This window comes from Pteropus medius, unplaced genomic scaffold (genome assembly GCF_902729225.1).
Source record: "Pteropus medius unplaced genomic scaffold, Ma_sr-lr_union100, whole genome shotgun sequence".
In the NCBI taxonomy this organism is placed as follows: Eukaryota; Metazoa; Chordata; class Mammalia; order Chiroptera; family Pteropodidae; genus Pteropus; species Pteropus medius.
This window is the reverse complement of record NW_024347790.1, coordinates 221,554-238,008: the sequence shown is the minus strand read 5'-3', so window position 1 is coordinate 238,008 and position 16,455 is coordinate 221,554. Positions and strand designations below refer to the sequence as shown.

Genomic DNA, 16,455 nt, shown 5'->3' with positions numbered 1-16,455 from the left:
ATTTCATTTCATTTTACTGAGTTAATAAAAAACACTCACAGTCTTCATCCAGGAATTTATATTGTATGTGTTTCTTGAAGAAGTCTTGTATACATCTGCAAATCTCTTCTTTTTGTTTAGAAATATGATCGTAGTATTGTGTGTAGTCCCTTTGAGAAATACCTGAGAAAACATTTTATATTCTGCTATTATATAATATTGTTTTCAAAAACACCAAAATGTGATTTAAATCTCCTCTTGAGAGAACCATTAAAGTAGATCAGAAACCCAATCAGATGAACACTGATTGCATTATACGTTAGTCAGCATCTTATATAGATATAAAACTCTTAAGTTATAAAGGTTCATGTGGATAGGTGAATCCTTAAGTTACATATTGCCATGCACTCTCACTTAGAAATAGTAGTTACTTTTATTTAGTATAAGGAAGAATTTGAAATCATAAAAATGCTTATAATGTAAAATGAAAGAAGCAATTTTAAACCTGCATATAGTCAATTGCTTTTCAGTGAATTTTCCAATGAACTCTCTACAAATTGGTATTCTTTTGCACTTTCTTTGGGAAAATATGAAATAGTCCTCACCACGTCTTCCACAGTCATGTTTTATTTCACAGAGGCAGTCTATTTTTCTTGTTCATACATGCAACCCTGCCTTCACAAGACCAATGTTTCAGGCCATGGAAAAGTAAACATTCCTTTCTTCAGAGTGACTTGCTGATATTATTCTAAATACACGAAAGGGACTACTGCAATGACTCCCTCAATTTGCTCTAGGCCTAGGAGAAAGTTCTCTGTCCTGAAAGGAAGGCTTCCATCCAATTCCTTAATCACAGGCCATGTGACGCCCTTCTTTAGCTGTACTTACAGTGTGGCTTTTTCAGGACTATCTAACAATCCGATAAATTCAAACACCCCAGGTCTTTTAGGTAAAGTAATAATGTCAAGGTCAAATCACATTTCTCTTGGTTGAAGATAATTTCTATTTCATGGAAAACATATATAGACAAAAAAAGAGCAAATTATCTTCAATATTTAACTTGAATACATCATAGCAAACAAAATAATAACCTGAGAAGAAAGAAAATGGGTAGCTTTTAAAGTGGTACACTTATCTGTCTACGTCATTTTCTCTTGCTAGAATAATAAGCAGTGCTCCAATAATAGAAATAAAGGTTTAAAAACTTGGCTTCTCATGATGCTTAAAAGTAGTATATAGTTAGTAACACTTAAGACTAAGTTTCAAAGAGGAAGCAGGTAATATTAGACACATTCTAAACTAGGAAAGATAAAGACCTTCATTTTTCATCTCCAGAATCCACAGAGACATGATGAATTGACAATACTGTTTTCTGTGGAAACTGAATATGGCCTCAGGATCCTTGTAAATAAATGAAGCATTCCACAGAGTCAGTTCCAACTGGTTAGAGGAAGCAACTGATATAAAAACTGATTGTTACCTGTGTCTTAATTACTAGAAATTTCCTTCCATCGAAAGCTTGTCTTCTTTTAACAATTACTTTCAAGAGTTAAAAAAAACAAAACTCACCAATAAGCTTATTTTCCTTGACAAAACATCGGAACTCAGCCCCAGGAATTAATTCACACCATTTTCGAAGAACAAGCTGTAGAAAAGGGAAAAATGTGACACAGCTATATAACAAGAGAATATTTACTAGTCTAATTGTCTTAACAATTGCCGTTTACCAAATGGTTTAAAAAAAGACATCACAAAACATCCTGATATGAGATGTAGAAAATAGAGTTGGAATCTATTAGTCTAATAAGTAGGAAAAATGTGTTAGAACTATGATAAAATGCATCTTTGTCATTTCTTTAAATCATTTTGAGAGTCCCAACATGATATAGATCCTCAAGGACGATAAAGTCAAATCTTATCGCTGCTGTGCTATAAGTTGCCCTGTGATTCATATGTTCTTGACTCTTTTAAAAATAGAATATTTTCAAATTATCTACCGTAAGCACCATTCTGAAATACATACTCTGATAAAATTATTATTATGGCTTATCACAAAGTATCACTATAATCTGTCTATGAAGTTCCCATTATTTTAAAGTAAACCAATTCCATCAGAGGCCCGAGTTATAAATGGGTCTTATTACTGTAATTACTTAGTATACTATTCATACACTATTGAATTGCTGAGATTTTATAAATAGCATGGTTGACAAATGTATGCCTCTGAGTATTTTTTTTAAATGTTCATTGGAAAAATCTACTCCTGTTCTTTTGAAGTATGAACTGTAATAAATGGCTAGTGCCTCCAGCCTCCCTTATGCTGGCACACTGTTCATTGCCCCTCAAGACCTGTGAGCTGGAGCCACTCTGAATCCCCCACTGGGTTACGTAGCCTCCCTTCCCACATCCTGTGCTGCCCGCAGTTCCCTGCCCATGACATTCTATAGTAAACGGACATATACCATAGTGCACTACAATAATTTGACATGTCTCTGTTGCCTACTAAACAATAACTTGCCTAAGGGCAAGGAATTGGGTCTTATTTGCCTCTGTGTTCCAGCAAAAGTACATAATAGATAACAGGTGCTTAAGAAATGTTTGTCAAGTAAAATAGCAAATATGTAAAATAAGTGGCCACTAAAAATCATGATATAAAAGAATATTTAATGAACTGAGAAAGTGCTCACACTATGCTATAAATGGGAACAAACAGTATACAAAGTACTTTATATAGAGTGTGTGTATATGTACACACACACATATCTCAAGAAAGGGAGTTAAAGACCCAAATGCTAATACTGAGGATATATCTAGGTGGTAGGTTCCTCATATTTTCTTGCATTTTTACATTCTGACAATAAGTTGCTTTTCTTTTCAAAACTGTACTGTCAAAATATGCCTCAGAAATTTTAAATGCACTGATTTCAATTTTCGTCAGTGTGTTCAAATTTTTTAAAATAACCTAATTATTAAATGGTGAACCCCAAACCAAAATATTATACTGTTCTTATCTTTTAATAGCTGATACTGGCATATATATTTTGTATGGCTACTGTAATTTTTATTTAAGACAAAAAAATAATACTAATATTAAATTTTTAGAAAATCTGTATAATCTTTATTGAAATGTTTTAGACAGGTACTACATACATTGTGGTTGACTACAAAATACAAAAGGATAAAAGGTGAATCTTCCCCCATCCAATCCCTTTGATCTTCTCCTCAAAGGCAATCAATGCTGCTAATTTCTTGTATATCTTGCCAGAAATATTCTATAAACATATGAACATATAGTGTGTGTGTATATATATGTAAATATATACGGACAAGAACACACAATACATAGGATTTTGCTTGTAACTTTTTTCATCTTAATTTCTCTACAAATATCACTTTCCTAGGTTTTTAAAACTGAGTTTTAAACCCTATACACTAACATGTTGATGGGATAATCTTCAAAAAAGCAATATAAGAGCAAACTGCTGGTGAAATAAATCTTGGGGGTAAATAATGACATCTCTATAAAGATTATGCCTCAGGGTAAGACTAGAGAAATAATCTTTTTCACTTTTGTGTTTCCAGCACAAAGTAATACGACATAGCAGGAGCTTAATAGATGTTTGTTCAGAAAAACAACAGATAAGATTATACACATGTATAATCTTATACACACACATAAATAATGTTATAAAAATGTTTAATCACCTGGGGAAATGCTCATTTTATGCTATTAAGTAAAAAAAGCCCTCACGAACGGTATGTAAAAATCTCAATTACAAACGCTTAAAGATCTAGTAATTGTTTGGTAGCCTGGAAAACAGTAAATTAACTGTCGCATATATGGTATAATTGCAGAAGATACGCCAATATGTACATTCTACACACTAAAAATTACATGATACACTGAGTCAGTGGACAAATTTTGAAAGCATATGTATATACAAAGGTGACTAGAAGCAGGTAGACAAAGAAGAAAATTTTTAAAAGATCATTGTACTAATTCTAAATAGTAGTATAAATCCAAGAATGTAAATGTTTTGCAACTATGGAGCAAGGATGGCCATCCTCTCTTCAACAAATTAGGAGCTCTCAAAGTTTTCAAAAGTACTGCATTTTGACAAAGCAAGTACAACAAGAACCAGGAGTAGTGATAAGCTACATCAGGGATGTAGTTGAAACCTGGAATCAACATTTAAAAGAAAAGTGTGTTCCAGACTCATTTCTAACAGTTGAGGAGCAGTTAAGTTGCACCCAGGAACACTGTCCATTTCGGCGGGGGGAGAGGTGGTTGTGGTAGTGGTGGTGGGGTGTGTGTGTGTGTGATTTGATGTAAACCTTCAAACTAGCAAAGTGTGGAATAAAAATTTGGGTTTGCTATGCTTACTTCTAATAAAGTCTTTCACTAACTTATTATTCTTATATCTGCATGTAATTTGTAAAATGAGTGAACGACATTAAAAAAATAAAAAGGTCCACTGGGCTTAAATACAAAATGGTGATGACTAATCTTCCTGTATACCAGGTTACCAAACCTCAACCAGGTTAAACTGGGTGGTGAGTATAAAGGTGTTTGTTTTAAAACAAAATATGTATATTCTGTAGTATAGTCAGCCCTCTGTATTTGCAGGTTCTTCATCCACAGACTTGATCAAATGTGGATCAATAATGTTCCCCCCAAAATGTTACATTTTTACTGACGTGTACTATATATTTAGGCCTGGGATGTTCTGGGTCTGTACTGAACATGTACACTTTTTTCCCTGTCATTATTCCCTAAACAGCACAGTATGACAACTATTTATATAGCATTTAGTATATATGCTGCCAAAGTGAGCACTATTTATACAGCATTTACATTATATTAGATATCATAAATAATTTAGAGATGATTAAAGTATATGGAAGGTTATGCGTAAGTTATATGCAAATAGTAAGCCACTGTGTAGGACTTAAACATCTCTGGATTTTGGTATCTGTGGGGGGTCCTGGAACCAATCCCCCCCAGATACCAAGGGACAACTGTATGTAATATAGTGTATGTACAGTATATATATTTTTCTATATAAATCTGTAATACATATTTTTATATTTATATTTCATAAATTTTAAAATTCAATGACCTCAGATTCCTGGAGAAATTAATCCAAAAAAAATCACTCATTTCACTTAAGAATAGCAATTTTCAATACATCTTCATCCAGGAGTATCAACTTCATTAAGATTTAAAAAAAAAAAGTTTCTTACCTCATATTCCATACAAGGGTCTGGGGAGTCATCAGTACAATGGATAAATCTTTGAGGGGACCAAAAAAAAGGCAATTGAATATTTTTATACTGGTGTCAGTTTAAGCACACACATTACTTACATTAAAGTGAGATTAAGCTCACGGAAACAGGAGGCTAATTTGACTTCAGTGAACATGTATTAAGCACTACTGGATGTTGGGCACGACCTTGGGCTCCCTGAAGTGTTGTTGGTCCTTAAACCATGCAAGCTACTATAATCTCTATTTTTCTATCAAACAAGAAACTGAGAAACAGAAAAGACCAAATTTAGTGACCAAGGAAGGACTATAACTCCAAGTGTCTAACAGCAGATTCCGAAGGAAGCCGGGATGGAACTGCCGATTTTCAATTCTCAATTGTGTTCTTCTTTAAGGCTGAACCAGACATCTCCGCAGACATCAACTCTGCCATCTAAAGCCAGATGGAGTTAATCTAATCCTTATCCCACATGCCACATAAAGTATTTGATAGAATTATTCATTCCTCCATTAAGTATATTGCTTCTTCTCCTTTTAAAAATCCTGTTTCATGAACAATTTTTCATATCATTTATTAAATGTCTACCTACGCCAAGGCCTGGCTAAGCACTGGGAATGCTAAATGATTAAGAGTCCTTGTCCTTGAGGTTAGTCTAGTGATGAAAGCCTAACAAGTAGATGAAGAATTTAAAAACATTGGAAACAAAAATATTCAGATAGCACGAAGGAAGAACTGATTAGCTCTGTTGTGGCCGAGGAGGGGCGGGATGGTCAAGAAGCTTCACTCAACAGGAAGAGAGGGGTCTGCGTTTAAGGCAAAGGAACGCGTGTGCTAAGGCAGGGAGAGAAGCCACAACTGTCACATGGAATCACAGAAGTACCGGAGATCAGAACTGACAGATCAGAATGCAAGGGGAGAACTGCCAAAAGGAGTTTGGAGAGAAATTTTGGACAAAGAGTCTCCAGATCACAAACATGTGAGGGAGACTGTTCCATTTAGGCTTTGGCAACGGCACGGGACAGCGTGGGGGACGAGTGGCAAAGTGAGAAGCAGAGAGGCCAGCTGGAAGGCTTGTTAAAACAGTCCTGGGAGAGGTGAGGGCCTAAGGTGGTGCGAATGCACAGGGAGAGGACAAGCACAACGAGAAGGTGTTTCGGAGGCAGTCAGTACTGCTTGGGGACTGACTGAAACTGAGGGATGAGGGAGAGAGTCCACAATGACTCTGGGTGTCTGGACTTGATGACTCGCTGGATGGTGGTGGCAAAGCCACTCACTAAGGCAGAGGAAAAGCGGGTAACATGGGGTGAGGAAAAGATGAGAGACAATTATATTTGAGTGTGCAGAGTCGGAAACATCCTGGGAGAACCACACAGAGATGTCTAGTAACCAACCGGAAACTCAGAACACAGGGAGGCACTGAAGATAATTATCAGGAAGTAATCATCATATGAGTATAAGAGCTAAAGTCAGAAAAGCAGAAGTCCTCAGAAATGAGAACTTTAAACCCCCACAAATAGCCGCAAGCCTGTAGGCTCAATAGGTATCACTGCTAAAAAAGAAGAAAAAAAAGATCTACCATTAACCAAATCCTACTTCCATACTGTAACATGGATTTTCCAAAAGAACAATTTGCAAAACTTCTCTTTTTATACATTCAAGCACACACTGGTGCTATTTTAAGACCTCATTTTTCTCTGGAACGTAAAAATCCCTTGCTTCAAATCAAACTAATTTAAAGGTATGTTACCCTGAGGAGTTATAATCTAAAACCACAAAACTAGCTTTTAATTTACTTAAAAAAATTTTAAATAAAAATTAATCTCATAGATTGTTTTATGTTAATCAAAATTAAGGTTTTGAACTGTTAGGTTAGTGAAAATTAACATAATTATTTTTATCCTTTAAAAAAAAATCCTTTCCCTCAGGATCAGCAGATTGATAAGCATTAAGCATATTTCTGGAGTTCTCTGCTATACATTTTCTATCATTTAAGAAAACTGTTTGGATACATAGCTTGTACAGAGACAAGTGGAACATCCTGGATTTCTACTTCTATATAAAGGAGAGGAGGAAAATGTTCCAACAAATATAAAAAAACAATGGGCAGAGAATTAAAAAAAAAAAAATAGGCCCTTGAGCTCTATACTAGCATCATATAATCTCAGAAAAGGCCGGATCTTAGCTGCCCCCGCAGTTAACTGGTAGATGGAATTAGGTGATTTCTGAAGTTTCCTGTGCAAACTTGTACACAGCCTGTCAGGCCTTCTTTCCTTCCCTTTCTGTCTTTGTTTTTAGTCAACCACCTGAATTGCACATTGAACCTCAGGATGTTTCAGAGCTTCTAGAACACAAGTTTGAAAATGAGTATACATAAGAATGGACCTGAGTTTTTTCAAAATATATTCCAAATGGAGACCAGACATATACATGGTGGAAAAGGTGACTCTGAGGAGTGTCCCCGGTCCTAAAACTGTAAGAGGTTTTGGGGAAAATGGACGTGAGATGCCTGTTGGCCTGCTCTAGGCCTCTTCAGTAGATCTGTACTATTCTTGGGGAAATGAAGAAGCAAGGAAAAGGGAGATGCATCTGGTCTGAGCAGCTGGAAGCCCAAGTATGGCCTTCAAACCAACGGTTTCAGCTAGAAACAGTCAGTCAGGCTCACCTAAAGTCACCACAGTATTCAGCAATTTTGCAGCTACTACAAAGTGGCCACTTTGAATAAAACTTCCAAATCTATGGCTAATTTAGACAGATTCGAAATCCTTGATCATTTCGAAAGATTCCCTCATCTCTCTTTCTATTTTAAAAGCCTGAACATTTTAATTTAGTAAAAATGATAATTATTTTACAAATTCCATTATAAAAGTTCATGTTAGCCTTAAAACATTTTCCCTCAACCTCTTTTTAAATTCCAAATGAAAACTATTAAAAATCTATACCATATTTTCAAGGATAAAACATTTGGTAAAATAATTTTTCATAAGAGAAAAAAATGTTCACAATATAGTATACTTTTAAACAATAAAAAGGTCACAGAACTATACACATTACAGTTTCATTTTTAAAACATACAAGGAAAAACCTAACACAGTAAGTAGGTTTAATAATGGTTCTTCTCTAGCAGTGACTGTTAATTCTGCTGCTTATCTGTAGCACTGCCAACACTGTACTTATCAAATCAAATATATATTACTTTTATTTTGAGGAACTTAAAATATATCACGTTTAAATTTGAGGAAGCTAAAAATGCATAAAAGTACAAAGAGCATATATGTTACTTTTATAACAAGCTAATTCAAATTTACTTTAAAAGTTAATATTTTAGCTTCCAATTAACCAATAGTTCATTATCACGATAAAATTGAGGTAACTGCCTATCCTTTCTTAATTTAAATGTATCTAACAGATACAAAAGAGCTGGAAGGAGAAAAATGACAAAGGAATTCAAATACAAAAAATAACACAGCACTATCTTAATGGTTAATGTAGTAACAGAACTACTACCATTTTCATTTTTGAAATGTGATTTTTAACTACGTGGGAGCCATATTTTTTGTAAATCTGATAATAGAGGGAAGTTCTTATTAACACGGTATTCTATGAAAAACAAGATAAAGGTTCTTTAACTATTTTAAAAATAGTACAGGAAAATCAAAATTAATGATTCTAAAACATAGGTGTCCATTATCCAATTTCTTTAATGTTTCTATATTCCTACAAATATTGATTTCGATCTTTGGCTGTTACTTTAAAATAGATATACATCTCAATCCTCTTATTGCTATTTTAAAATAGATAAACATTTCAATACATATTTGCATTCTACTGTCTTCTAACACTTTTTAAGTGTTGACTGGTTTAACATTTAACGTTATTTTAAAAACTTGACTCGTTTCAGAAGGTAGAAGTGAGAATGTATGTAGCATGAGAGATTACTGTACACAGCTTTTTCATACTAAGACGACTAACCAGATGGTCAAGTATCATTCCTGAAAGAGGAGGAGAGCCACCTAGTAAAGACTGCATATAAAGGCCAACCATGATGTCTTTGGGAGCTCAGTCGAAATACTGCAAAGAGCATTGTGTGTGGATATTTCGATTCCATTTACATTCTGGAAGTAGTTTTAAAAAAGCAAAAATGAGTGAGATAATTAGAGTATGAACAACATTTAAATTTTTATAATACTTATATAAACTAATGGTCCTAAAATTCCAGGTTAGACAAAAAAAAAAAAAATCCTTAAACCATGGCTACTTACTACATTGAGAATACTTGTGGAAACAAAACTAGCAGAAAATGTGAGTATCCTAATGGAAACAAAGAAATCTCTTCATCATAAGGAATTTTAAAACATTTGTATCAGTCCCTTCAGTGACTGAACCAACAACAAAGATGATCCAAAAAAGTGCCTCTGAAAAGGAGAAAAAAAACTGATTCTCTCATTTCCAAAAATAATATTTTCAGAATTGTCAAAAGAAAGCAGTATCTCAGAGACATAACAGCAAGTCATCAACGAAAGAAAGAAATTTACAGAGAAAGAGTACAGGGTTGTTAAATCTATGCTAGCTTTTGTTTCTATGCATACATAAGTAAAAAGTCATGAAAAGTTAGGACACATTTTCAAATTCCAACTCAGTATATAATATAAAATTCTAATACGTTATAAATTTATCAGTAAAAATACATGACAATTAACACTTCCCCTGTTTTAACTCAACAAATAAGTTTGGAAAATTTGTTTGATTCATAAAATAATATGAAATCACTTGAGATCACCTTGGAATTTGGGCAGCTGTAAGAATATTTCTAAAGTTATAAACAAAAATTAGTCTAGATCCTAGATTCATAAGTTTCCTATATAAATGAGAAGCAATATAGACATCAGCTCTATATCCATCTCCATCCTCCAATGCCTCAGGCACTTCTCAGCAGAGACAGAACTTCATGAAACAATATTTCTGTTGAAAAATCTGCTGACAGTCTTTTTGCTGTTTCCTTCCACATAATTTGCCTTTTCTCTCTGGTTGTTTTCTATTAAGAACTTCTCTCATCTTGGTGACCTGCAGTAATACCACAATGCCTCCTAATGAGACCCCTGCATTTCTTAAATATGGATATGTGTCTTTTATTCATTCTTGAACATTCTCAATTACTTTCTCTTTCAATATGCCTCTCCAATCCTCATTTCCTCTATTCTTTCCTTTTTGAACTCCTAATATAGATATGTTAAACATTCTCATTTTATCCAGTATATTCCTTGACTCCAGAGTTGCCAATTCATTATCTTTCTGTGCTGCATTCTGGGCAATTTCCTTATTTCTCTTATTCAGATTACTAATTACCTTCTTCAATTATGTCTTATTTTCACAGATAACTGAGTTTTGAATTTTAAAAACCATATTTTTCACTTCTAGAACTATTGTTTGCTTTTTTGCTAATAACTTCTTCTAAGAGTTTTAATTTTTTTATGAGTTTGATCGATTAAGACATTTACTTTATCTTGTAGACTTGTTATGTCAAACTCGAATAGCTCTACTCTACTTGTCTGCTGTCTGATCCTCAAGCGTGTTGAAGTTTCCTCACCTGTTTTGCTGTTTTCATTGTGAGCACAGATTCATTGGGACTAGCTTTTTCTATGCGCTTGGGTTGTGAGAGTCCTTTCAGAGCACTTTGTGTTTGCATCTTCCAGGTGCCTCAAGGGCGAAACCAGTCCAGGACTGATTTTTATGTTAATTTCTTAGTTTGGGAGTTATCCAACCAGGCAGGTGGTTTACATTTTGTACTCCAAATTCATTGTGCAACACAAGCCTGAGTTTTAAACTTAAAATCAAAACAAAACAAACAAAAAAAGCCCGAAGCCCAAGCAGTTTGTCCTGTTTCCTCGGCTCTGTGCCATGAGTGAAGTTTTCCCTCGTTCATCCTTTACTGAAGGTGCACAGGGTCTCTTTCCCAGTTCCTCCCTTCATTTTGGCTACGAGCTTGGGCTCCTGACTCTCTAAAGGTATTAAAACCTAAGCTCCTTATCAGTTCTGACAACAGCCCCGAAAGGATAGTCTACCCGACGCTCTGGTTCCCAATCCATCTTACATTTCTTGTACCTGGGTCACCTTTTGTTTTTTGTGAATTCAGTTATGCATTTACATTTTTATGTTATATTTTTATATACTGCCCATCATTTCAAGATGTTTGTAACAAAAGATTTTTCTAGTTATCTTAGCTTGCCATTTAGCTAAAACCAGAAATTAATGGTTTCTTATTTAATTACAAATAAGAACATCTGAATTTCATTTGAAGATCTTTGCCAATCTAAACAGTCTAGCTATAATTAGCACTTAATAGGCATTTTCATGCATACCTGTAAGCATATTTTTAAAAATAAATCTACTTCTTATAATGTTTTCGGGGGTTAGTATTTTTATATTAATTTTGGAATATTTGAAATTTGCAACAAGGTAACAACAGAAGATAGTATTAAATTAAAGTTAATGACTTACAATCTAGGTCAAAAGGATGCTATGTTGAATTATAAGCTCGTAATTCTTTACTATGATGGGGAAAAAAAACCCAAAGATCTACTCTGATAAAAACTACTATGAAATGATGCTAGTAGTACATTTTTCATCCACTTTGAAATTAGCCAAGAAATCTGGAGAGTAATGTCCTAGATCCAAATTTTAAAAAAGGAAAGAGAGCAAAAAATCTTAAGTCAAAATCTGTAAGAGCTGTGCTTAGCTAGCTAGCACTGATGACTGATAGGAGCGTCACCTTTTTTGTCTTTATTTCTACCCAAGCTACTTCCCAAATTACTTCAACTTAAAATAAGGTGTTCCTGCCAGCCAAACGGTCTTATTATATAAATAAGTATGTTCGTTATGTCCTAAACATGTCATAAGATTGCCATACTTTTCTCTGTGAACTTCAAAACTGTGACCGACAGTTTTCATCATGCTGTTCCAAATATCTCACCCATCAAAGGAGAATAAATGTAACACATCCAACTATAAGGATGCACGTGTGTGGAACTAGGGAACATGAACCATCAGAAAAATATGGTTGGAGTACATAGAAGACAAGGTAAAATGTGTCCTGTGCTTTGTTACAAGGAAAGAAGGAAAGGATGAGAAAGGATACATGGAAATGCGCTGTGATCAGCTGTGCTACAACTAAGAAATACTCTGTGCAAGAAAAAGCTGGATGGAGGTTGAAACAAGAGGATTCTAGTGAAAAATACGTAAGTTGAAGATGAATCCAATTTGATGGGGTAAGGTGCGAGATTCAAGCATTGGTGGTAAGGTTTACAATGTTATCCACTCAGATGCTATAGTTCTGGCTCTACTTTGGGCAGGAGGGAAGGGAAGAGAATCACAGTATTAGCATATTTTGAGAATAATATGTATGTGAATTTACTCTAGATAGTTTAGGGATTACCTAAATTCATTGACTGAGATCACAATTTTTATCAGTAATGAGAAAACATGATCATTAAAGCTTTATATAAAGTGGCAGAAAACAAAATCATGAATACTTTAAAGTGGCATACTGCCCTAGGTATTTACTAGGGCACAATCCTCATTGATAAGCTTCTTGAAAAAGCTGGAAGGTAACAACATTATACCTCACAGTAAATCACTCCTAAGTATAAGAAAAAATTTTAAATCATGGGCAGAAAATGAAGAAAAATACAGAGCCAGGGGAAAATTAAGCATCAAAGTTCTGGTGGTGTAGCTTTTCTGGCTCACCAGGAACCAAAATAAGAGTTCTGGAACACAGATTCCATTTCTTTAGATTTCACTGGTAGCGGGGGAAAAAAAAAGAAAGTAAAATGATAATGAATTAAGGGTGGTTAAGTGTGTTCATTCTAATTTTCACAGAATTTTTCTTCAAAAAGAGAAAATATACTATTTTATTTTAAAACCTAAAGCAGAAAAGTTGTCATCTAAATTAATGGGCCTTAAAAATCACAAGGTAAAGGTTAAGTCCAACTTCCACAGAAAATTTGACTCCTGAAACGGCTACTGAATTTTAGGATTAATAGCTAGGTTTGTGATAATCTTGAAAGGAATAAAATGTATAAAAATTAGGCTGAACACAGCTGTGTTTAAATTACTAAGACAAGTGAAATTTCCTGACCTCTAGTCAAATCTATCTCCTTCTCTCAGAGAAATAATTAATGGATTAATTTTTCACTAACTCAGCCCTTTCTTCTAAATATCAAGTGATTACCAGATTTTTTTCTTGCCTTGGCCTATTGAAGTGATATTTAATAAATTAATTAATGAAAGCAGCCTTGTGATTCAACAAGTCTAATCACGTAGAATGTTTATATCTGGGCAAATAATTCACTCAGCAAGTATAACGCAGCCACATTATATTAAATGTGTCTTTTTTCAACTTCCATTTTTTAAAGCTTATGTACAGTAACCATTTGAGGAATGAGGTGGGGGGGGATAAGAGTACTTAATATTCTGTATCAAATTATAATGGTGACAGACAGTACTTGTGGTCTACCTTTTAGCTATGCCCAACCTATCTCCTTGCTAACAGAACTGTGACTGTTCAATCAAGCACCTATGTTCTGAGGTCCTCTCCTTACTCCCAGGGATGCAAGTGTGGACTGATCTCAAGGCAAGGGCCTGGACTGGCAGCATCAGGATCACCAGGGAACATGCTGGAAATTATATTCTTGGGCCCCACTCCTGAATCAGAAACTCTAGAGGTGGGAACAGTAATTTGTGTTTTATCAAACTCCCCAGACGATTCTGATGTGTGCTAAAGTTGTAAAGAGCCCCTGGTCTAAACCAATCGCAGCATTTCTGTTCCCTCTGCCAACTCCTGGATTAGGTTGGGTAACTGTGTGACAAATGGGCCTGACAGGAAGTCTCCTAGGAAGCTTCCAGAATGCTTTACTTATTCACACACAGAGGAGACTGAGAGGAAGTATACCCACTCTTCCTATTTTTGATTCAGACATATCATGTCTTCATGGGATACCTGAAACTGTAGCAGCAATCTTGTACCTATTAGGTGACAAACCCAAACCCAAACACCAAACACCAAACGAATATAGCCAAGGATGACGGCAGGGAAAGATTGAAAGAGCCTGGGTCCCTGGTAACCGGACAAGATGCTGAATTAACCCTAGAAATACCCCATCTCCAGACTGCTTGTTAAATAATAATATTCTTTAAAATCATATATGTGTAACCTATCTTTGATTGGTATTCTGTTAATTTGCAATCCTGACTGTAAAATCTTTTTCAAGGCAAGCTCCAAAATAGTATAAACAACATAATCTCACTTTCATATTACATAATTTCATGCAAATCATATAATTATATAATATTCTACAACATTTTATTCTATTCTTTTAATTTGAAACATTTAGAAAAGGAAGAATTTATAACTTTATTAAAGTGAAAATACACAGAATATTTAGAATGATGTTACTGAAATTATATTCTGGTTTTGTTTCTACTAACTAGCTTACGGCAACAAGATATTGAACAAATTTAGGCCTCAATTTTCTAACTGACAGAAGGAAAGAGTCAGATTAAAACACTGATATGATCCTGTCCAATTTAAATAATTATACTTTTAATTTAATCTTTAAAGGTTTCTGAAAGGCCTCTGTGACAAAAGTTCATCTTTCATTAAAGGTTCTATCAGTAAGGATTATGTAGTAACCAGACTTATTAACTATTACACAACTGAACATTGCCAAACATTTCCAGAAAAGGATGACATGACAGTGCTGCCTGGCTGAAAGCCGAGTGCCCGGTGTTAGCTTCTGCCAACCCCCAGGTACTTACACAAGGGGAAGGGCGGCATGCTGTGGTAAACACTCTTAATCCGAGGCCTCCAATTCACTAGCTGATTTAATTTCCTCATTACACAAAAGTCAAAAATAACACAATGCAAAACCACTGACTGATATTTTTATCTCCTGCTATAATTGTGGTAAAATTCATGTATGACAAAGAGGGAAAGGTAGGTTAAGAGGAGGCAGTAGATATCTAAACTGCAAAGATGATTTAGAAAACCATCAACCACAAAGAATTAAACAGGATTTTTAATTAGTTTTGGAAAGGAAAAGCTGTCCTCATATTCTCACTGCAACTAATATCAAAGGTTCATAAAAATCCATATCTGATGAATTAACAGGTACAGAGTATTTTTAATATAATATATTTCAAGGCCTCTTTAATAGATGTCAGAAGGCTTTATAATGGGAAAAAATATAGTTACAACTTCTTCTAATTAGGTTTCTCTTAGAATGAAAACGCTACTGCATTATTACTAAAACAAGGGCTACCAAACACCTAATTAACACCTGTGCCAACACAACCATAAAGGTTGACAACTAAATGTCAAAATATGAAGCTTGTTTCTGTAAATGAACCAGAAATACCAACACAGGTAAAATCCTTGTATAATAAACTTGCAGTACAACCACACTCGTTAATTATTGCTTAACTTCATTTTCTTTAATTACTATAATACTAAAACCAAATGCCCAAGCTGCAGAACTCAGATACAAAAGAGGTGACGCACAACTGACATGTAGTGAATTTATTTTTTTCTGCCAAGCTCCTCTTCAGAAAAGGATTGGAGGCTGCAATGGGTGACTGGTCGGTCAGGGCAGACTAAACTGGATGAATGGGGAAGAAGTGGCATGTATCCGCAACATTCTCACCCCTGCTCACCTGCTTAGTTCTTTGATTCTGTGATAGGTTTTATTTTAGAGGTCAGTTTAAAGGCTGCTTTAATTGAGATAACTGGTTTGTTTAAGATGGGGTAGGATGAGAAATCTAGAAGAATAACTGCTATTTGATGACAGAAGAAAAGCATCAAGAGATCACCCACAGCTCAACAGTGCAGGTGCTCTCTGCATATGATGAAGATTGCAGAGTCAAGGTCTGTAGCTATAGAGTAACTGGCAAAAAAAAAAAAACATCAATTCCACTTGCAGAAATTTATCCTAAGGAAAAATTAGGAAAGTGCACAAAGATTTAGCGCAAGGATATTCACTGCAGTACTGTACATAAGAATAGAAGACTGATCAAACAAATTATGCTATAGCTATTTAGTGGAATACTATTAAGGTAATTCAAAATAATGATGCATTTAAGTATTTAATAACAAAGATGTTTGCTATATGGTGATAAGTGCAAAAGCAACCCACTAAACAATATAAACTATATCATCTTGTT

General features: G+C 34.6%; 1 protein-coding gene across 1 annotated transcript in view; it reads right to left on the bottom strand.

Annotated features, from left to right (window-relative positions):
* Nucleotides 1-16,455, bottom strand: part of CDC123 (cell division cycle 123) — a 45,199-nt gene that overhangs the window by 13,452 nt on the left and 15,292 nt on the right. Inside the window, exons 7-9 of the mRNA XM_039877386.1 lie at nt 5,224-5,272; nt 1,549-1,624; nt 40-162 (exon numbers count right to left, since the gene is read on the bottom strand). Of these exons, the coding sequence (XP_039733320.1) occupies nt 40-162; nt 1,549-1,624; nt 5,224-5,272 (248 nt within the window). The remainder of the gene's footprint in view (nt 1-39; nt 163-1,548; nt 1,625-5,223; nt 5,273-16,455) is intronic.